The 22016-nt window shown below is 49.7% G+C and overlaps 1 protein-coding gene across 1 annotated transcript in view; it reads right to left on the reverse strand.

Moving 5' to 3' along the window:
- Window positions 1-3219: 3219 nt before the first annotated feature.
- LOC104020223 (sodium- and chloride-dependent GABA transporter 1) overlaps window positions 3220-22016 on the reverse strand; it is a 38043-nt gene continuing 19246 nt past the window's right edge. Inside the window, exons 4-15 of the mRNA XM_009473609.2 lie at window positions 21623-21723; window positions 18982-19091; window positions 18462-18594; window positions 17126-17260; window positions 15327-15430; window positions 14892-15016; window positions 13948-14060; window positions 8322-8453; window positions 7479-7581; window positions 6958-7058; window positions 6003-6170; window positions 3220-3346 (exon numbers count right to left, since the gene is read on the reverse strand). Coding sequence (XP_009471884.1) covers window positions 3242-3346; window positions 6003-6170; window positions 6958-7058; window positions 7479-7581; window positions 8322-8453; window positions 13948-14060; window positions 14892-15016; window positions 15327-15430; window positions 17126-17260; window positions 18462-18594; window positions 18982-19091; window positions 21623-21723 — 1430 coding nt within the window. The 3' untranslated portion in view covers window positions 3220-3241. The remainder of the gene's footprint in view (window positions 3347-6002; window positions 6171-6957; window positions 7059-7478; window positions 7582-8321; window positions 8454-13947; window positions 14061-14891; window positions 15017-15326; window positions 15431-17125; window positions 17261-18461; window positions 18595-18981; window positions 19092-21622; window positions 21724-22016) is intronic.

Raw genomic sequence — 22016 nt, forward strand, 5'->3', positions numbered from 1 at the left:
TTGAAATGCCTCTTCTAGTAATACCAAGAGGTAGCATTGCTTGGCACAGCACTTTCTGGTGCAAAGAGGAAGAGAAGACAGCTGGAACTTCATTATAATTTTGATATTGGGACGGAAATTGGTTCTTAGGGACGGGATCCTGCAAAAAGCTGAGCTCCTCCACGGGGTCCTGAGCTCCAGCTTTCAGCAGGGAGAAGGGTTGAGTGTGCACACAGCGAGCGGCTGAGCCACAGGCATGCAGGAATAAGTAATAAGGCTGGAAGGAGAGCGCATGAGAGAAGCAGGGAAGTGAGGCTGGTAATTAATAATAGAGAGAGATAGAAATGGGGAAAGAATAGAAAGGAGAAGAGAAAGGAGGGAGAGCTGTAATTTGACAGTAGTGGAAGCAAAATAGCAGGAAGAAGCAAGCTGAGGTAGGTAATTTCCACTGGATGGATGATAGTGGGGAAGAAGTGAGGCAAGAGAATGACAAGGAGCAGGGCAGGAGGGAGAGCAAAGGAGAAGGTCACAGGCAGGAAACTGAGGAAATGGTTAAATCTCATCAAATATTGTTATGAGCAGCCCATGTGCGGGGTAGCCCCTGCTGCTACACCCGGGTTGATGTTCTGCACCTGCCATACACAAGGCCACAAGTCAGAGAGATGCTGGGACTAAAATCCCAGCAAAAAGGAATTGGAGATTTAGGGATTTCCTCAGCCACCAAGGAAGGGACTTTGTTTTCTGGACCCTTCCTTCTCCACTCCCCTGGAGGAACAACGTGGATGGTACAACCCTTTGAACAGCTCTCCCAGCAACCAAGCTCTTTGGCCAAGAGTTTCAAAAATGACCGCTGACACTGATTTGTTCTACCTCAGATCTGAGCTGCCCCAATAAAGCTGGAAAAATTGGGGTCTTCCATGGTTTTAAGGCCTCGCTCAAGAATTTACTCCTTTGCCCATCACCCACCTGTGCAACTCTCAGTCTGCATTTAAGGGGAGGGAGGTTACGTGACCTGGATGCACAGGCGAAAGCAGGTTTCTAGTAAAGATCATTACTGCAAAGATCAGAGGTTAACATCTGTTTTCAACACAGATGTCCCTCTCAAAGGACATACATGTATATAAGGTTTATAAAAACAGGTGAAAGTGGAATAGAAAATTTCAGCTACACTAGCACTTGCAATTATGGGACAAGGAAAGATGACACGTCTGTGACTGGCTGAGATTAATTGTGATGAACTATGATTGCAGCTTTCAGGGTTTGGCTTTCGGCTTTACAAGATCAAGCCTGTAAAATCAGTGTTTCCTCATGTCTATTTAACAGCTGCGATTTTTTTGACGTAAACACCCTAATGAATAGATGCGGGACAGGGCGTGATCTCGGCTCGTGGTGTTGGAGACTGCAAAACATGCACTCAAGACGTGGCAGCCACGACTGCTAAAAGCCAGGACACAGCATGTACCACGTGCACAAACACAAATTGGTTACATGTCTAAAGCAACGTTAATCAAGGTGCATTGGTGAGCTGGCAGGGGACCCAACCCCAAAGGTGACTTCAGCTTTAATCACCAGATGACTTCTTTCCTCTTCACGCTGGCTGGGAGACCAGCAGAAGAGCAGGTTGGTCCCGTGCACCAGCTGGTCCCAGGGATGGGCAGCACAAGGCCAACCTGCATCATGTCACAGCTCCACAGCGTGAGTGGGACGTCCCTTACCTCAGACACTCATTTACGAATTCATTGACTCTGAGCTGAGTCTGGGAGTGCAAGCTGGCAGGAAGGCAGGCCAGCAGACCTGGCGATGCTCTCAGGGTGCCAAGGGAGGGGAGAGACTAATTTGCACTGAGCCACACCGTGTATGCACACGTAGGACGGGTGCTCATCAAATGCTCTGAGTACATGGGTATCTCTGCATGGGGTCCTTGGGAGGCTGTGACAAACAAGAGCATTGCTGTCACACCTGCACATGGTGCTAGGATGAGCCACCTCCTGTCTTAAGGCTTTATAAACCAGAAATATGCCGCTGCTTTAGGACTGCACTGAAACACTTCCCAGCCTTCTCCAAGGTGTTACACACTCCTCCAGCATCCTCTGCAACAGCTCACAGCCCCCCCATGCTGTGTGTGCTGGGAGTCGGGATGTGCCAGCACCAGCGGCTGGCTGTACAGACACTTCCCAAGGGAAGTCAGCACTGGTTTATGGGGGTGGGGTTAAGCATGGTGGCTACATCCTACCAGCTCCCCCAGGAGGTCCTGCCTTCCACTGGCTGTGTTTTAGGTGGTGCCACTTCCCAAAAAAGGTATAAGATAAACCACCCGTGGACACTATGCTGCATCTTACTGCTTCCCACCTGGGGACACAGCCAGGGAGGGTATTTGGCAGGAGCTGCCCAGTTCCGGCTGTGGGGCAGATTTACACCATGCTGGAAAGTCTCCCCATCATACAACAGATCTCTTGCCTCCACACACAGCCGATTGCAGCAGAGCGCGGTCAGTGTAGGAGACTGGGACAGCCTCTAGCAAAGAGCCCTCCACTTCTACCCTCTTAACTGCATTTTAGGGTCAGGAAGTGGCTACTGCACACAGCTGCAGAGGGCAGGATGCTCCAGAAGAAGAAAGCTGCCTACTCTGCTAGGCTCTGGCTCACAGTGACAGCCCCAATGGATGCGGTGATAATGGCTGGAGACTGTGCAGGGCTGAAACACAGCACCTGTGAGCAGCACACACTGTCCTGATGCCCTTTTCCAGTTTTGGGAACAGCTACCAACATGCTGGACTCCTCACTGGAATCCCTCGTTCTGCCACGTTCCCTCCAGTTACGCGTTTGCTAGTGTTGTTTTATGCTAGATCAGTCAACAATCATCTGGGATTGAACCTGGTGCTATGGGATGCTCTGTGGAGATTCACATGGCAAGGCAAGAAGAAGAACAGAGAAGTGGTCAGCAATCAGTCTAAGCTCTCTAGAAACATCACCTCTCATCAGGAGGAGGAAGACCTGGGCACCGGCTGCTCCTCCCTGAGAGCCTGGACCAGGATGTTGCAGGATGAAGACGGTCACCGCACAACACCCTGGTGGCAGCCTGTGCAGGGCCTTGGTAAGCCGGGCCGGGAGGAAGAGATGCAAGAGGATTCCTCCGCCAGGTCCTCTCTTCGACAAGTGAAAGCCACCATGGAGCTGGGGACAGCGAGCTGTGCCAGAGGAGCTCGAGGGACAACGTGGCACGAGCAGCTACGGGGCAGGGCGAAGAGGTCCAGGCTCTCCTCCTAGACGGCGGCATCCGAGACCCTCCCATTCAAGGACGTCTTCAGCTGGAGGCCGTTCTTCTGAGCGTGCGCCTCTGGCTTGGGCTGTGTCATCTGCTGCAAGCGCTGCCCAGGAATGAAGTGAGAGAGTGTGTCAGCTAGGGGGCCGGGGCTGGCAGCGGTGGGGCAGCCGGGGCATGGCAACAGCTGAGGACTGGAACCCCTCACCCCAGGCCTCAGAGGTGGCCCTAGTAACAGGGCGAGGGGATGGTGCGTGCGGCAGGAGTTATTCCTCCGGCACCATTCAGCAATCCGCTGAGAGCCTCTGCAAGTCACCTTTGCTTTGGTGCTGCAGACAGCACAGCAGCTCCTCCTCTTATCTTGAATACAGCGATCACACTTATAACACAGGCAAACTGTTACCAGGCAATACCAGCTGCAAGTAGGACCGAGAGCTGCAATGTCACAGGCTTCAATGCAGATCTGTTTTCCCAGTTTCCATAATTTTTCAGCTAGGGTTGCTTATAAAGCATTACTAACTAGCTACAGAAGGCTGACAAGGTTACGGTCTGTGCCGCTGGTGCAGATCAGACCAGTCCACCTGCACAAACCTTTGCACCAGCAGCAATTCTTGTCACCCTCAGCTGATCAAATAAAAACTGCAGAGCCAAGTAAAGTGAAGCAAGAATCCAGGAAAATATGGAGGGGCAAGTCATTACTGGAGGCGTGTGGACTGAGCATCAGGAGTGATGAAGAAGAATGAATCACTTTTGCCTGTCAAGGAGGGACTAATGCTGTAAGCTGCAGAAGAGAAGGCAGAGGAGGATTGAACCTGAGCTGAACAGGCATCACTAAGTCAGGAAGAAGTTCTTTCCAGCAGAGAGAAACAAGCTCCTACTCTCCAGTATCGCTGAAGTGGCTGTTGCTGGGTGAAGTCCCTGAAATGTTCACTGAGCCGCTTCTGCCATTCATGGGCTTTTTTTTTCCCTCACATTCATGCTCAGTAGGATCAAAATGACTTGTAATCTTTCCTGTCTGTCAAAACCACTTTATTCAGCATTGGCATCTAATTTCCCTCCAGCTCCAGCTCTATTACAAACTAATCCAGGATCTCTGCATATAAGAGGCCAAAAATTCTCTCTGTCTCTCTGATACGGACACACGCACACACACACAGAAGCCTACTTTCTTCCTGCTGCCAACTGCTGCTCCCTCCTGGGTCTATGAATAGTGGGGAGGAGGTCTGGGTCTCCTGATGTGTGTGGGAGCTGTTAGAGGGGGAGCGGGACAGAGAGGGTGCACACCAGCCACTCACGCTGCTGACCGGCACTGCTGGTTTGCACGAGGTGCTGAGGGGATGGGTGGAAACATGCTCATGAGCTGCCTCGGGTGCCAGGACATGCTTTCACCATCCCTAGCGGAAACAGGATTGAGCCTAAGCAAAGGGTTGAACCCATAGCTGTAGTTGGAGTCTTCCCTTTTCCCTCTTTTCCAGCTCATATTATGAGGGGATAAGGAGCCCTCGGAACACCTGAGAAAGGACCTGCTATTGGAATTGCCACTAGCCTTCAACACAAAATGGCAAGAACCTAAACTCAACCCCAGATGAGAGACCAGAAACTGAAAGCAGGTCTTAGCCACCAAACCCACCCAGTTCCCCTGCCAGAGCCCATCCAAATGGAGAGCTGGGAGAAAGGAAAGTCACATTCACCTGCAACTTGACCTCAGAGGAAGAGAGCCTGAAGCTGACCTCAGTCCCGCAATTCCAGCCAAAACATTTCTGAATTAAAAATTATTCAAAATACAGTATCCATGAAGTAAAGTCATGGGATTTAGATGGCATCTGGTGCCCGTTGCAGCTGGGCTGGGAAAGCCATACATCAGCCCCGCTGCGGTGACTTCTTACACCTGTAGCTTGCAGCAGACACCATCGAGCCAGGGACTTTGTGCACAGTGCACTCAAGACTGAATGTCAACACTGTAAATAAAATCTTAACAGCAATTACTAGGTATGACATACAGAGACTCATGATTCACTGCTACATAAAGCCCTGCTCAAATTATTTAAAAAAACGTTCCAAACAAGATCAGAGCTGTGGGTATTGTGGGTCCTGCATAAAAGTTTGCATTGCTTCTTAACCCCTCATTTACTGAATGTCCTTTACAAAGCACATGACAAACCACTGCTGTGCATGTCTGTCACTAGCAGGTCCTAGCCCTGAGATATTTCAGGCTTTGTGCTTGAAGGATGCTGATCTCTCTGCTGAGACGTGCCAGGTAACCATGCTCATAGCCAGGGACTGCTGGGAACTGGGGTTTCGCTGGGTTAAGAAATCTCAAAGATTTCTTCCCAATCTCTTCCAGGGCTCCAGTCCCCTGCAGCAAGGAGATATCCAGGGAAAGAGAGCTCCCTTTTTGTGATGGTGACAACACAAAGCTCAGTGAGGGACAACAGACTGACCTAAGGAGATACTACCTGAAGGTCTACCCTCTTGGCCAGATGCAGCCAGCCATGTGCTGCCCAGCCGTACTCCCAGCCATTTAGACATATGAGTGCTCAGTTGTGCTAGTAAGTCCTCTCCAGCGAGCCCGTGTCACCAGAGGCTGTTCTGTGCACTGGGGTTGATTTGAGCCCTCCTGGAGGAGAGGGTGCGCAGAGCTCCTGCAGCACCAACCTGAAGCACTCTGACAACAGAGTCTGCTTGGTTCTTCTTAGGCTTAGTTCAGTGGCGGGGCTTACTCTAAGCAGAGAGCAGAAGAGGAGTGGTGAAGCTGTTCATACCTGCCGGAGGGTCCCTGTTGAGGTGAAGAAACAGTACAGCATGTATCCTGGAATCAGTACCATGGAGGACAGAGCCATAAGCCAACCAATGCCTTGTCCCCATGCAGGATAGATGTATTTTCCCAGTGTCAGAGGGGTCATTTCCACTACGCTGAAGAAGAACACACCCTGGGAAAAGAGCACCAGCCATCGCAGGTGAAGACATGCAAAATCAGGGTCCATCCATCCATTCTTTCCTTCACTATCCTCTTTGCTCCCAAGAGTCTTACAGCAACCCAACAGCTCCTTGAACTAGTCTAGTTGCTCTCAGCCCGTCAAGTAGTAATTTCATATTATTTCTTATTATCCTATGTAAAAAGCTGGAACTGGAATATCTCTGATTTCTTTCTTCACTAGACTACTCAGGCAAGCAGTGCCACCACATCAGCTCCTAAGCAAGTTAACAGCATCCTCACAGCTGGCCTCAGGAGCCTTCATCTTCGTATCACTGGCCTTCTTACACCATTCCCTGTACTACTCCTACTGGAAGTGCAGGAATCAGCAAAGGCAAAATTGCTCCGCAGTCAGTTATGCTGCATTTGCTGATGGCTTTTGCTCTGGGAAGCCTATCGTGGTCTGAGGCTGGAGCTGGAGTAGCTGAGAGCCTTCCCCAGAACCAGTAATAGCTTTTTAAAACAGTCAATTATTTTATTATCTTTTGGTATCTCAGAAAGAAGAGTGAATAACTGATGGCCTCATTTAGATTAAAACAATCATCTAGAGCTTTTCTTACAGGTGATTTCCAGCAGGCAGAGTGAAAGATGCTCCTGTGTTACTTTACCCATCTCAAGTCTGCCTAGGACCACCTTACACCAGACCTATACTGGCTCGAGAACGTAGTGGTTTCCCTGCAGCCCATCCAAACAAAGAGGCCCTTCTGGATCCACTCCTGCAGATAGGATGCCCCAGGTCTTACCAGGCAGACAAGAGGAGTGAAGAAGGCCCAGCAGATCTTCCACCAGATGCAAGGTTTGTAGCCAATCATTTCTTCAATGTTCCTGTAAAACCTGTTCACACCTACAAGAAGAAACAAGCATTGAAAAATCATCCCATCTCAGCACCATGGTCATCACCTCTTCTCATGACACAGCACAGGCTAGCCACAGCAAGACGGTGACAATGCTGTGACATGAGAAGCATTATCTGGAGGGGATGGGGTATGGGGACACAAAAGCAAATTTGTGCTAGCAGCTTCCATGTTCCTGGTGTCCTCTTGAAGGACCAGAGGGCAGGACCCTAGGCATCTGCCAGTTTGTGCAGAGGTCTTTGTGGTGGCCTGGAGAAGTGAGATGACAGCCTTCTGCTCCTGATTTTCTGGAGTTATCAGCCTAAGCTATTTTCAGGTGCAAAGATTTCATTGGCTTCACTGTGGGAGGCTTCTGAAATAACTCACCATGCCCATGGAGAAAACAAAGGAACAAGGTCTTTTGTGCTTACCATAACACCAAGAAATTGAGATGGTCTCAAAGAAAACAAGAAAGAGAAGACACATGCCACTGGCTGAGTAGTAATCAAACAGCTTGAAGACATAAATGCCACCCTGAGGAGACAAAACCAGGGTTAAGGAGTTGCGTTATAGATTATGGTCAACAATATTAGCTGGCTGCTTGGATTGCTACTATCTGTGTCTGCTGGCTTTAATGTCAATTTCCTTGGACAGTAGGGCCAGCGTTGCAACGTTTCCTCTGCAGTCTGGTTCCCATCAGCAAAACTGATGTGCTCTTGCAGACAATTAGCCAGCCTGTTTGGGCATGGCCAAGGGTGAGGAGAAAAGCAGAGATTCACTAGGATTCTTACTTTTCTCTGTTTTAGATGGAGTCACTTAATTTAGTCTGCTCTGCCCCTCCCAGGAGTTTTGCTGCCTTGCCTCCTCATGAACCTACAGCACTCCACAAATGGTCTCCAGACCACTCAGCCCTAACCTCCACACACATGAACCTTGGCTTCAGCCCCAGAGGTTCAGGGCCCCAACAGACTGGTCTTCTTTATGTTATCTTAACCCTTTGCACCAAGTGTTCCCTCAGCTTGGGCTCTGTTGGTTTGAGCCCTTGTTGCAAATAGCAAAAAAACCAAGCCAGACTGACAATAGGATGGTGGTAAAAATTATGGAGGCATCCTATGTCATTCAGGATGCAGCAGTGATAAGCAAGCCCATTTATCCGGCATTAGGATGGCTCCTAGGGATGCTGACACTTCTCCCAAAGCTTTCAGTGCTGCTGTGCTATGCCAAAGGGACTAGAAAGGTGCCATGAATGGAGGTACAAGCACAGCTGTCTGTACCTGGGTGATGTTGGAGAATCCAATGAGATAAGAGATGAAACAGACTATTGCGATGAAGACCTTCTTCCTGGCTCTCAGGAGATGAGGATACTCATCCATCAGGGCTGTAATGAACCCTTCCACGGTGCAGAACTACAGGAAAAGGTATACACCAAAGACATATATATATGAGTATCTTAGCCTGACATCATCATCTCCTATATTTAACTCCAATGTTGAGAGCCTCATTGCTTTAAATGCTCTCTGCAGACACTAGAAAAGGAGGCACCTCTGCACAAAGTTGGTCCAAACCATCTTCTGAAAACGCCTCTCTCCCTCCACTGAATACAGAGGGAGCTAAAAGCATCAGGGTTAAATACCTAAAATTAGCCAAGATAAATCTCTGCTTTCTGCCTCCCATGGAAAGCCGCCTCTTTCTTCCCCTGCACTCTCTAGGGCCTCCCTGCCACCGCCCTGCTCTCCTACACTGCCAGGCTCTCTGTCACAGCAATGCGTCTGTCTGCTGCTGGGACACGTGCAAGACCTTGCTTGCTCGCTCTTCCTTTCTCATGTGTGCTCTTCTCAGCCTATTGCAACAGCGCTTCTGCTGTTCAATGATCTAAAACACTCATTAAGGAGCTGCATTACCCACTGCCCAGTCTCACATGCATGTGCATAATAACAACATCTCTGACTACCTAGTCCTTGACTTTATTTCACTTTTCCAAGCACACTACATTAAGTGCATGTAACACATTAAAAGCCCATCCTCACAGCACATGGACTTTCCAGAGCTGAAAACACCTGGATGGCTTGTGCAGTGCTATAACAGGCACAGTATATTAATGCTGTCTGCACCATAACACATAAAGAAGTTCCCATGAGTGTTACCTTCAAATCAGTTTTTCTACTAGTTCTGCCCTATGGCATGAGGACAGTTTGACTATATATATGTGAAGTGCATCCTTCCCTCCTATTTCTTGATAAATTGTGAGGTCACGTTTGTATCTCACTTCCAGAAACCACTGGTAACACAGAGCTCTCAGAGAGCACGTCATGCCTCTAGCAAAAATCCTGGGAAGTTTATGAGGGCAGCAAGCTCCTAGCTTCCCTGGTCACCCTCAGTAAATGTACGAGCCAGCCCAATGAAAATGAAAGAGATTTCATTGCTCTTGGATGTCAGGGACCTCCCTGTCCCTGGGATAATGCTCTAGAAAGTGCTGGCATTTTTAGATTCAGCTTTGAATAGGGAGACAAGAAGGAAAAAACCTTGTGTGGAGGTGGAGGTAGAGGTACACAGACTAAAAAGAGCAGCAGAGGGCTGGAAAGATATATGGAACAAAAGCAGGGAGTCTGAGCCGTGCCTATAGCTGGGCAGGGACGGTGGAAGGGCTTGCACACCACTGGCTGCTGGGGCTGGCTTCCACGTGGGACAGAGTGAGGCAAAGGGTGATGTTTCTGCCCAGGGTTTTATACCCACAGGAAAGCTGGTATTCCCAGAGTGTCAAAGCTCAACTGCTTCAACTCTAATTTTTAATGAACTAAGCCTTTTACGTTGGACACAAGTACTATTAAAGCATCTTTTGCCATTCAGGCATGGGTTAAGCTGCCTTTGTACTCATTGACAATGAGCTCTTCACCCCGTTCCACCCAGCTCAATGTCTGGAAGAGTCAGGACTGAGCTGGCACCACAGCGTGAAGAGCCGGTGTGACAAAAAAAAAAAAAACCACTGTCGAAAGCTATTCCTTCCATGTGGATGCGTGGCCAGGCACTGCCGGAGCCATGGGCAGGGCCAGGCGGTCTGGCACCAGGCAAGGCAGAGAGGGAAGAGGGTTTGGAGGGGGGCTAGGGGTGATCGAGGGCAGAGGGTGGATGTGATGGGTGTCCAGTGGAGAAGAAGTGAAGAAAAAGATGCCTCAGATCACAGGAGGGAGTAAAACCGACAGCCCTTTGGTGCATGAAGAGGGATCGAAGTCAGGGAAAGCACAGAGAGAAAGACAGGGAGAGGGGTGATGGGGAACAGGGCTACAAAGTGAATTGAAATCTCTTTGCCTCCTATTAAAATTAAGGTAGTGTGTAATGGATGAGGTGAGGGACCAAATGGTGATACGCTGCTTTTTCCAGCCATAAAACAGGCAATGGCCTTCATACCATTTACTGAAAATTGCCTCATGCCAGGCTTCAGAGGTGATGCAGCCTGGAGGAGGCTCACCTCTCCAGCCCTGGGGACTGTGGCTCCCTGGCTGGCCTGGGACCCACATTTGCTACCCTGCATACCCAGCCTTAGATGCTCACACGAGGTAAGTAGGAACCTGAGTGAAAGCATGCTGCTTTCAGAAGCGATGAGGATCTGGTCACTGTTGTGCCTCCTGGTCTCACCCTTGCCCTGTGTGCATACTTGTGTGTGCGGGTGGGGACACACACACGTGCACACACACACACACACGCATCCCCCCCCACTTCGATGTGCATTCCAAAAAGTTTCATTTTTCTCACAAGCTGTCTCCAGACACAGTTTTTAGCACATATTCTCTTCTTCCTCATGCCTCACCCCATGGTATTGTTTCTCTCCTAAAGGTTTTATTTCTATTCACTTTTCTCTTTTGCTCTTTTTTCCCTTCAGGGGCTTAATCATTACACAAGCTGCTGGGTCCAGCAATCTGGGCTTGGGAGTCCATACAGGTGGCACCTCGCTCTGAAGGAAAGCCTGTCTCCTGTCCTCTCCCAGTGTCAGGGGTTTGCTGTCCCCTCCTCGCCCATGCAGAGCACCCTGATGGGGACCCACGGGCCTGTGGGGGGGTTCGACCACAGCTGCCAGATGTGCAGCAGAGAGCCACGAGAGGGGGGCTCATTTCTCGCCACTGGAATTCCTCATGAATAACCCGTGAGAGGCGGCCTCACATGGGACAGACGCAGGCTTGCAGTCACAAGGCTTGCTAGCTCCCCTGGGGAGAAAACGCCTGACCTGGAAACTGGTAGGTTAAAAGAAAGCATTAGCATATTATGCAAGAGGGTCCAGATGCAAGAGAGAGAAAGCCTGGATGGATCAGAGGCAGAGTGAACATTAAGGCATGCAAGCGGCAAGTAGGGGCACAGGAGGGAGGCGTGTGTCTATCCATATAGGTCTTTCATCCCCTTCAAGTAACAGCAGACGAGATGAGCACCCTGGCAGAAAGAGGCAGATGCAGCCCTGCTGCTCCTGCAGAAGAGTCACCATCGAAGATAATGGACATGGGTGGACCCACTCCCACCATCGTTAAGGGGTCGGGGCTTGTTGCTGCATCGCAAGCACAGATCTCAGCCCTACCTTCCTTCGCTAGCTGGGCTCCCGAGCATCTCTGCTGTGCCTACGGCCCCGTGCCCTGCTGGTGACAAGGGGCAGCCCCAGCCCAGCAGCCCACGGGGTGCAGGGTGCAAGAAATGCCCTATGGCCCTGCCGTGCCTCGTGGACTGGGCTGCTGACCCAAATGAAAAATGGCTGCTCCCCATCTGCAAATACCACAAATGGTATTTAATCAGCATATAGCAAACCCATCTCTTCTTTTTTTTTTTTTTTTTAACCGGACACTTCAAAATGCATATGCAATTGCAGCTGTTGCTGCAGCCTGTGTTATTTGTTTTATACGCATAAGCTGCCATGTTGTTAATGGTGTGTTTGATTGAATCAGAGCTCCAGCATGCAGACAGAAATCTTCTTCACATGTATTTATCTGTGCTTTTTTAAAAGCTTGTTTTCCTTTTGATGTTTTGTTCCCCTCCCCTTCCTCCTCCTCCGCCAGGCAATGATAGCCCCCCACAGACTGCCTGCCCTCCGAGACTAGCTGTCAGAAGGGACTTGGAGAATTTCAAGCGGTATTTCAGAAGCAAGTGCAGCAAATAAATTCTACACAGTGCTTAGAGGGCTTATTGTCATGCCTCAAACTATTTACCAGCACTGGGTGAATAATCCATGGAGAGTAATTTTTTTTTCCTGTAAATGTAGCTTCTTTTGGAACATTTAGTCACTATTTGAAATTATTTGCCAAATAATGTCTGTGGTAATGCAGACCTGAGCTTTATGATGTGTTTATGGGAGTGTGCCAGAATTGAAAACCAGATTTGATTGATTAGATTTTCCTGGAAACCAGGTGTGACATTTCAGGAATAGGTCTGAGCCTGATTATGAACTAGACTTGGGTTTATGAACGCTACCTGTGATCCAGGGGAGCATCCATTTTGTACTGGTGGTTTGAACTGCAAGGAAAGAGCACGCGGGTGCAGGGGAGGATGTGACAGACCAAGCACAGGCTTTTGAAAGAGCCTTTGATTTTGATGCACTCAAAAGGGAGGCACGCTGCAACTCACTGCTTCACCGGGTAGCTACTTTTATGCTGAATTATCACAAAAAAAGTATCACTGCTTGTAAAAACACAGAGACCATGATTTTTTTTTTTTTTTTTTTTTTGTGTGGGCACTGAGGGGGGCAGGGTAGAGACCTTTTGCTACATCCAGCTGCTTCCCCCTCAAATATCTTGTAAGACTTATCTGATGGCAAAGCAGTCAGGGTACCCAGGCACCAGCCTTCCCCACGGTCCTTCCTTCTGCCAGGATCTACCCCCTGCTCACCTATGAACTGGGCCAGCGTGCTTCAGCTCTGCCCAGGGTCACTTTTGTTATCGTCACCAGTGCTGAAATGCTGCATCAAACCATCATTCTTACACCACAGGAGAGCCCTAATTCAAATGCCGCATCGCTGCTTTTCTCAGCGCAACCTCTCGATACCCCACCAGAGCACTGGGTCTGGCTGGAGACTGGTACCTTGTGCAGAGATGCTCCTCCCAGCTCCTGGGAGTAGAGCAGATGGAGACTTTCTACCCTAACCTACGAAAGTAAGCCAAAGTAATGACATTTTCTTGCCTCACGGGAAATGCATTTTGGTCAAGGTGACACGGTAAGAAAATCCTAAGCATCCAAACTGAGCTTCTCACAGAATACCAAGACAGCTGCGATGACCACAAACTTATCATGCAGACACGAGATGAAGCAGTTAATACTGATTTCCCTTATTTCACATACCTATTTTGGGGGTGGGGGGAATCATGTCTTACAAGAACAAAGCAGTTATTACTTGAAAGAAATCTTTTTCCTTTTTCCCTTGCCCCGAAGTTTTGTGGCAGGCATAGTTTCCTGCTAGCTCTACTTAGAGCCTGTGAGCTCAGCTGCCAGGCTCACCCAGCAAGACAGGGACATGCCGTGCCCACGCAGCAGCACCAGCACTTCACTAGGGCCAAAAATTGATCTGAACGGAGAAAAGCTTTCCGAAGATCCTCTCCTCCTACAGGGAAGTGGCGATTGTCTTATAAGGCTGACCGGTTCTGCTGGGCTGCTGGAAGCTGGTCATTACTCTTATTTTAAATTGGCAGCTGGACAAGGACTGGTGCATTGGGTAGTGGTCAGATGCCACCACACTGCTGGTATATGCCTGTGTTAGGGAAGAGCGCAGAGGCGATGACCATACGGGAGGTTTTGTTTCATGCAGCTGCATCTCACTACAAAGAGTAAGAAAAGACCCTGCTCAGCACTGTCCCAAGGTGCAGAAGGGGACACCACTGTCGTATCTGAAGATATCTTCGTATCTTACCCCATTTTGTCCCTGGGTCAGCTCACCTGACTATCCAGACCCAACATCATCAGCATGGAGAAGAAGAGGATTGACCAGAGCGGGGACAGGGGCAGCTGTGTGACAACCTGTGGGTAGGCGAGGAAAGCCAGTCCAGGGCCTGTAGTAATGAAAAGAGGGATGAGCCCATGTTTATAAATCATTTGATGGGAAGTCTGGGCTAAGGGCCACAGCTGAACAGAAAGACAACAATCACAGTCAAGAATTGCAGGTATTTAATACAGGAGCTAGAAACGCCTGGGCCTTTGCCCATGACACACCAGTGTGGTGGGGTGCACAGGGGTAGGATGGGGAAGCAGGAATGACTGGAGAAACGCTTTGCCTTTTCTCTTCCTGCAAGCAAGAAAGTCATCAAATTACAGCTACCAAATGGAGCTGGAGCACTTTGCTAGAAAAATAAACTGATATTCAGAGCTGGTTATAACTTTTCTGATGTCGGGTTTTTTTTCCATTACAAAATGCTGTTTCTTGAGATAAAAGCTTTCTCCGGAAAGACAGCAATTTCAAAATATGTCTTTGTGCAAAAAGACACAGTCCCATCTTGGTTAAGAATTATTCTGAGATTACAATTTCAAAATTTTGCATGGAAAAGGGACTCCAGATTTTGATCATGTGTACTGAAAATATAGGCAGTATCTATTCTCCATAGGAAGGTTTCAGAAAGCAAATGGCCTAAATATTTCACTGCAGCAAAAGCACATTAAACTTCAGCACTAAAAGAAGGTGAACATTAAAAGCAGCCGGAGATGCCCCTTGCAGCCAGAGTGTGATGAACATCAGCCACAGGTGCCTGAGACCCATCTTGGTGGGAGGGCGTGCAAAAAGGGTTGCACAGTTGGGTCCCTGTCAGGAAAGGCCTGGGAGCATCCCATGATCACTGAAAAATTGCTCTCAAAGGTTGCTGTTGCATTTAACCTGGGTTTCTGCTTACCAGAGGAGGCCAGCTCTGAGATTGACTTCTTCGTGATGTGTGACATGAAGCCAACAATAGAGAAAATAACAAATCCGGCAAATATGCTTGTGGTGGAGTTTATACAGCAAACAATAATGGAGTCTCTGGAAGAGGGAAAGAAAGAAAAGAAACCACCTGCAGGTCCCTACCAAGAGTCCAGGACCAAAGGGTGGTATAAACAAAAGCCCAAGCCCTGACGAGAGCAGCTCCTGTGCCTTGGAGAGGTCACGCGGGTGACTGGGTAAGTGTGCTGCAGGTGGGGGAGCCCCGCTACGGCAATGGCAGCATGCCCCCTAGGCTGCATCTTGCCAGCGAGGGGACGTCGGAGATCAGGCACCCCAGGCTCACCGTGACGCCCTCCCACACCCGTGAGCACTCCCCGCTACGCAAGAGGCTGGAAAAAAACCAACAGACCTGTAGACATTGTTGTGGAAAGTGTTGTAGCTCCCCAGTGCAATCAGGGACCCCAGCCCCAGGCCGTAAGAGAAGAAGATCTGTGTGGCTGCGTCCATCCAGACCTGTGGAGGAGGAGAAGAAGCCGGTTTTGAGTCTGTCTTCGTCTGCGCTGCCAGCTCGGCATATCCAGCCCTCCAAGCATGGCCACCCTCCCTCCTTTGAGCAGTAGCTTGTCTACCCATCGGATGGATGAGACACCCGGACACTTCAGTGTTTATCCTGTCTATCAGAGAGGGTGTGGGAGCTGCTGAGGCCAAAAGCTTGGTGTCTTTGCTTTGCCAGGTAAGGCTGTCGCACCCTGGAGACAAACACCAACCTTTGGACAATGCTGCTCATCGCTCCCTCCAGCTTTTGCAAACCTGCTGCTGGGAAAGGAGTGCAGCAGGAGGGACTCCATGCTGCTTAGCTGCTGCAGATGCATCTGCAGCAGGAGGGATTCCATGCCGCAGGCACGTCTCCTGCAGCAGCTCAGTGCAGGGCTTGCGAGGGGGCTGGATGCAGACCGTGGGGCTGTGGGCTTCACCACCCAGCCCACTGGGGTGGTCAGGACCTGCAGGCACCCTGTCACCAGGGCCACAGGTACCTGCAATGCTGGCTGCTGACCCAAGCTCCAGGGAAAGGTTTGGGCCAGTGGCTGGAAATTTCACAGGAGCCTTGAAACCTATAGCTGTGTTACTGCCAACTGAGCTGAACACGTCTGAAGAACAGAGCTTTCCATGCCTTTCTGAACACGTATCTCCAGGGTGAGGTGGGGTTCAGAGATGGTGGTGCAGGCGGAGAGAAGAGTAATGGAGACAGCCAGTGCAGCCCCATTTCGCCTGCAGTGTGGTGATACTGTGCATTTGTGTCGCACAGATGTGGCCGGAGCACGCTGCCTCCTGGAGCCACTGCGTGTCCCACAGCTCTGCGGGGTCAGCAGAGCCCCTGCATCTCGCCCCACGGGAACGGGGCTGCCAGGGGACTGGTGCCTTAAAGGTTTAAATCCTGAAGGCACGTGAAAAGGGGGCAGACTATTCGTTTCTTACTTGCATAGTATTTAAACAGCTCTTCTGGTCTTGAGAGCCCTGTTTCCAGCATTAGACCCAATGCAGCTGGCAGGGCAGTACAGTACAGTTACAGTGAGTTTCCTGCACGAGGGATCATTGGGACCCCTTGGGAAATGATGGGTGTCCAGTTGTCCCCACTCACACATGACTGGTGACCTCTGGACCCACAGGAGCATCGCTGCTGCAAAAGGCAGAGTCTGTGTCACCTCAAAAACTTTGCCTTTGCAAGTGCTTTTCCTGGGTCCCCCCTGTGCTTCCCCTGACCAAATCAACATTCCTGGCTACCAGTCGTCATTTAAGCACTTCCAAAAATTGCTGCCATGTGTACTGCTGCGCTTCTGAGGCTCCCGTGCCAGCACCACCACATCCTCCTTTCTCTGGGACCACTGGACGAAGGCCAAATTGCCAGCCCTGGGATAGTTAGTGAAATGAGGCATTCCCAGCCTGGAGGGGAGGTCCCTTTATTGGGGTAATTTCGCACACCCCTGCCCCATGGATAACGCTGGTTGAGTACAGCAGAGCTGCTGCATGGATTTCCACCCACAAAGGGCCTGATCTTTAGCTTTGTCTCAGCCTGTGAGGGTTGTGACTGCTTGAATGGGGAACTACTCCATTTTATTTTTAATACTTAAAATATTCAAGGGAAGTTCCCAAGGAAGACTAATGCAGAGACAACCAGGAGGTAAGAGCCTTCCTCACTAGGCTACAAACCTCAGAGTCGGAGAGCCTTCTGAAGTCGGGCGTGAGGTAGAAGAGGATCCCCTCCTTGGCTCCCGGCAGCGTGACTCCCCGGAAGAAGAGGATGAAGAGCATGAAGTAGGGGTAGGTGGCTGAGAAATACACCACCTGCGAAAGACAGCATGGGAGAGGAGCCCTCAGCCTGCCAGTGCCCAGGAGCTTTCCTGCCCGTGGTGGCATTGGGTCCAGTGTCTGTCCCTGTGAGGGGGGACCCCACGCACTGCCGCTTTTGGCAGCATTTCCTTGTGTTTTCTGTCTCCCGTTCCCATGCTAGTAATGTTTCTGGCTGTTTGAGGTTTCTCTCTGCCAATGACACGCAAGGACACACTAATCGCAAAAATAGCATGCTGAAGTCTGGATGAATTGCCCAAAGACAAGGGAATTGCACAGGGATAAATTTAGCCCACAGAAGTAATCCCTTTAAGTCATCACATCCTTATTTTGCAGAGCTAAAGCTGGTGTTTCTCCAAGGCATCAAGCAATGTGAGTCGTCTTCACTCCACCACTTGCTCTTCAGCACTGTTTCAAGGCCTAGCAGATACATGCCATCCCTCACCACAGGGCCTGTACCAGCAATCACCAGGGTTTTGCTGTGGCTACGTAGCTAAAATCTGTTTGAGAGCCACCAGGGAAGTTAACAGCTTAGGTGACCTATGCCTGAAGTGCTTCTTTCTGATCTCTCCTCTGGATTATTCCTTTCATAATATTGTCCCGCTACACCACGCTGTGCTCTAAATAACACATCTCAGTATCTCAGCATCGCTGTTTCACTAAACTAAGCAATTACCTTTCCTCTGTGCTAGCCTGAAATGCTACACAATGAATAACAATGTGCTTCTGATCTGAAGGTCTCCCACCAATCCCTAAAGGGCAGCAAGAAAATTTTCAAAGGAGGTGGTGAAGTTTTTTTCCACCAGCAGCATTTTAAGACACCGTGATTTTTAAAAGGGGGAGCCCAGAAGAAGCCTCGCTCTCTCAAAGGGCTCTCCCGAGGTGGGAAATGTAAGTAATCTCCAAAAATCTCTTCCCAAGTCCTTCAGAGAGACTGAGCGCTCAGACCCATGACTTTACAGGGAAGAGTTATTCTCTACGCTTAGAATGAAAATTACCATAAACATGGTAGCAATTTTTACAACCATGAAAAGTAAATGTCAGAAATTTAATAGCATCTACCGCAATTCTGCCTTGAAACATCATAACCATAGTTATAGGCACTTAAACAAAATTGAGTCCAGAGGACATTTCAACAGCTGACACCCGAGCGCGGCAATGAGAAGCAGCACCAAAACACCTGGTCCTTGCGCCGTACCTTGCCCGTCCACTCCACGCCCTTCCAGATGGAGAAGTAGACCAGCAGCCAGGCCAGGGCCAGCGTGCCAGCCAGGGGCCAGCGGATGGTGCCGGGCTCCCCCAGGCCCCCGGACATCTGGTGCATGTTCCTCCTAGGGGTGGGAGAGTTTGCGTTAAGGGGAAATCCAACCCCTGGGGGCAGAGGGACCGGAGATCTCGGAGGTGGCTGGAGGGCGAAGGGCCAGGTGCAAACAAGCATGAGAGCCTGCAAAACCCTAAAGAGAGCTGAGGCTTGTTGTGATGGGATAAAGGAAGGAGAAGAGAGGCAGAGAGGCTGTTATGCCCTCTATCCATCTGACCTGCGGCTGCACAGTGCACCCCACGCCCATGCCCACCCTGGCCGACAGCCGGCTCTGATCCCCGCTCCTGCCAAGGGTGTCCAAGGAAAGGTGCCGGCAGGCACGGCCACAGCCCTGGCAAGCAGGCGCAACGACTGCGGCGAGGGGGAGAAACCTGGTGTAGGCAGGCTGTGGACGTACTCCCAGAACTCGGTGACGGCGCTGGTGAGGTTGGTGGTGTCGCCCAGGGAGTAGTTGGAGAAGCAGCGGTCGGTGTTCCAGGCGTTCCCGCAGCTCTGCCATGGCAGGTCCTGCATCGGCACAAGGACAGCAGGGTTGTCATTAACGTGCCCTCTCTGAAGGGCAGGGGTGAGAAGCAAAATTTGTCTTCTTTTAAACTGAAACCCCCTTTTTTTTTTTTTTTTGCAAAGAGGATGGGTGGCTCCTCTGGATGGGCAGGAACCTTGCAGCCAAAAGCATGAAATGATTTTCCAAAATAATGATAAACTGGGACACGGATTTTCCAGGAAACAATATCACAACGTGACGAGGGTTATGCTGTAGCTCTAATAAAATGTTAGCAATTCCCCAGATAGAAAGTAATTTCCAATTAACTGTTGGTAATTAATAGCTACTAATTAAAATAGCTACTGGGGGATACTGTGTTTATAATCATTACAGCTTTTGGCTAGCTTCACTCAACAAGTGGTTGGAATTTACTGCATAAAGAATAAACACTGATTTATTTCTTATCTCTCACTAACACCAAGCTTCGATGCTTAAAAAGCAATGTGGCATTGAGAATGGGGGCTAACGGTTTGTCTACATGAATAAACTACTGTAACATAAGCCCAGGAGTAAATTTAAAGCATAGTAGCTATTTCATGCTGTCCCCTGCCCTGTTTATAAGCAGCACAAAGAGATTCCTCGGAGATGTTCACACCTCAGGTAGCAGTGTGACAGCAACACACCGCTACGGATTTAATACAATCAGCTCTGGTGCTGCAAGTGATGAAACCGCAGCATCAGGGGCTGTGCGAGCACGCAGGGCAACTCGCCCAGCCCAACCAACATGAGCAGCTCAGATACATCTCCATGTGCAGCGATCGCATTTCCCGAGTGCAGTGCATGCAGATAAATGCAGAACTGCTATTCTGGATGATTTCCCTCTGCAGATAAGACCTCAGGCTCCTGCTCAACAAAGCTTTAAGAAGATGTTTGTATCCATTCCTATTCATCCTCAAGCACAGACTCCTTTAGAAATATTATCTGTGTTTTAAGTGCTTTGTGGCATCAGTGCCTTTAAGTGCTGCCTTCACCCCCCTCACCCCGTCTAAATCAGTTCACTCCAGCAGATGATATCTCCTACCATGCACATTGGCTTGGCAGAGGAAGGGCTGTGGAGGGTCAGGCGGGGACACCCCGGTGGCCACCCAGGCTGTTCGCACCCACCCAGTGATTTCACTGGGGACTTGCTAATTGCACTGAAGCAAATGCAATGGCTCAAGCAGCACCGCACAGCAGCCCTTCAACCAAGCAGTTTGCGCATCAGAGATGCTGTGCGGCTCTTGTAAGGAGGGGCAGGCAGGGGGATGGCTTGTTGCTGCTCCATTTCCTCTGAATTTCAGAGGACAGAAACTGCGGAAGGCAAGCTGCGTTCCCGTTCAGGTTCAAAATACTCTTAGCCAAATTCAGGAGGAACCGGGGACAGGCATCAGCCTAGCTTTTTTATTTGTACCTTGGCTTCTTTGGGGAATTTGGAATTCTCTCTGGTAAAAGAAAAGGCCTTGAGCTGAAGGCCTGGAGCTGCCTGTGTGGATATGAGCACTGTCACCAGTCGGGTCTGTGACACCTGACTGTACCAAAGCCTCATCCTAAGATGCATCCTGCCCAGGGCAGAACAGGGATGGGTTCCTTTGGGGTGGACTTTTGTTCATTTGGGAATCCCCCAAGAGTGCACCTAATCATCCATGACTGACAATTTTGTTCTAGACCCAGGAACTTACAGTGGGTACTGGTGGTAGAAGCACAGCTGGGAATGCCAAACAGAATATTGTGGCAAGAGTCTTAAGAGATACCTGAAATTTTTGATCAAGCAAAAAGTGAAACTGGATGTACAATGTTCATAACAGCATTTCAGGGTTATACCTAAATGAAAAAAGATCTCATTTGAACCACGATGGTGATGTCTTTAAGGCTGCAGGTTGCGCAGAGAGTTAAGGGAGCTCTTCCCAGCTGCTGGGCTGAAATAAATCATTCAGCTACCAGGAAGTTAACGTGGGGCATGATTCTGACCTTGTACAGTAGAAGACCTCGCTATGGAAGAGGAACCCACTATAAATCACAACACCAAAGTACATGCTAAGGGACGGTCACAAGCAGATGTCTAAATGCTTTCTGAATCATTTCCCCAGCAGAAAAAATCCCTGGGATTTCATTTATCAAGAGAAGCGTAAATGAGGACTAATTAAGGTCAGGACTAAGTCCTGGTTAAATAAGAACATGTGACAAAACCAGTTGTGGAAATGTGCAGCACTCAGATTCACACAGCTCTAGAAATATAACGGAGACACAGGGAGGGTTTTAAAGACTGATGTAATTGGCAACAGTTCCCAGAGAGGGGACCCCTCCAGAGCACCACCCTCTCCAGAGGACAAGCATCAGTACCCATCAGCACTATACGACTGCCTCCAGGGCTGATGAAGGGTCCAGCAGGGTGCTGATGAAGGCTCTTTGCACAAACTACAAGTAGTTAGTGCATGTTTTGGGGCATAAAAAGCTCCTCCCCATGAAGCAGGGAGTAAGGACCCATAGTGCAGACAATGCCATGTCTGTGACTCACCGCAGTGAAAGAGTTGAAGAGATAGTAGAGAGCCCAGGCAATGATGACAATGTAGTAGATGTTCAGCCAGAAGGAGAGAACCACGGCTGCCAGCCCCACTCCTGCAAATGAAGGCAGAAAGCAGCATCAAGCCAGGTCTCCGGTGCTCAACTGCGCTCACGGACATCACAACAAGTTTTGTGGCAGAGCCAGAAAAAGCGAACCAGCTCATTGGCGCAGCACCTGATACAGCTACACTGAACTGCTCAGCGAGGGAGGCTTGTTCCCTCACATCCCTCACCCACCCGTTCCCACTGGGTGAAGAGTGCTACCTATCAGTATGCTACAGATACCTCAGGGACAGAGTTCCCTGAAAACAGGATCAGGTCACTTCCCCGGCAAATCGCTCTTTCCC

Source organism: Nipponia nippon, unplaced genomic scaffold (assembly GCF_047370975.1).
Source record: "Nipponia nippon isolate SJK-2023a ecotype South Korea unplaced genomic scaffold, ASM4737097v1 scaffold_3, whole genome shotgun sequence".
Lineage (NCBI taxonomy): Eukaryota > Metazoa > Chordata > Aves > Pelecaniformes > Threskiornithidae > Nipponia > Nipponia nippon.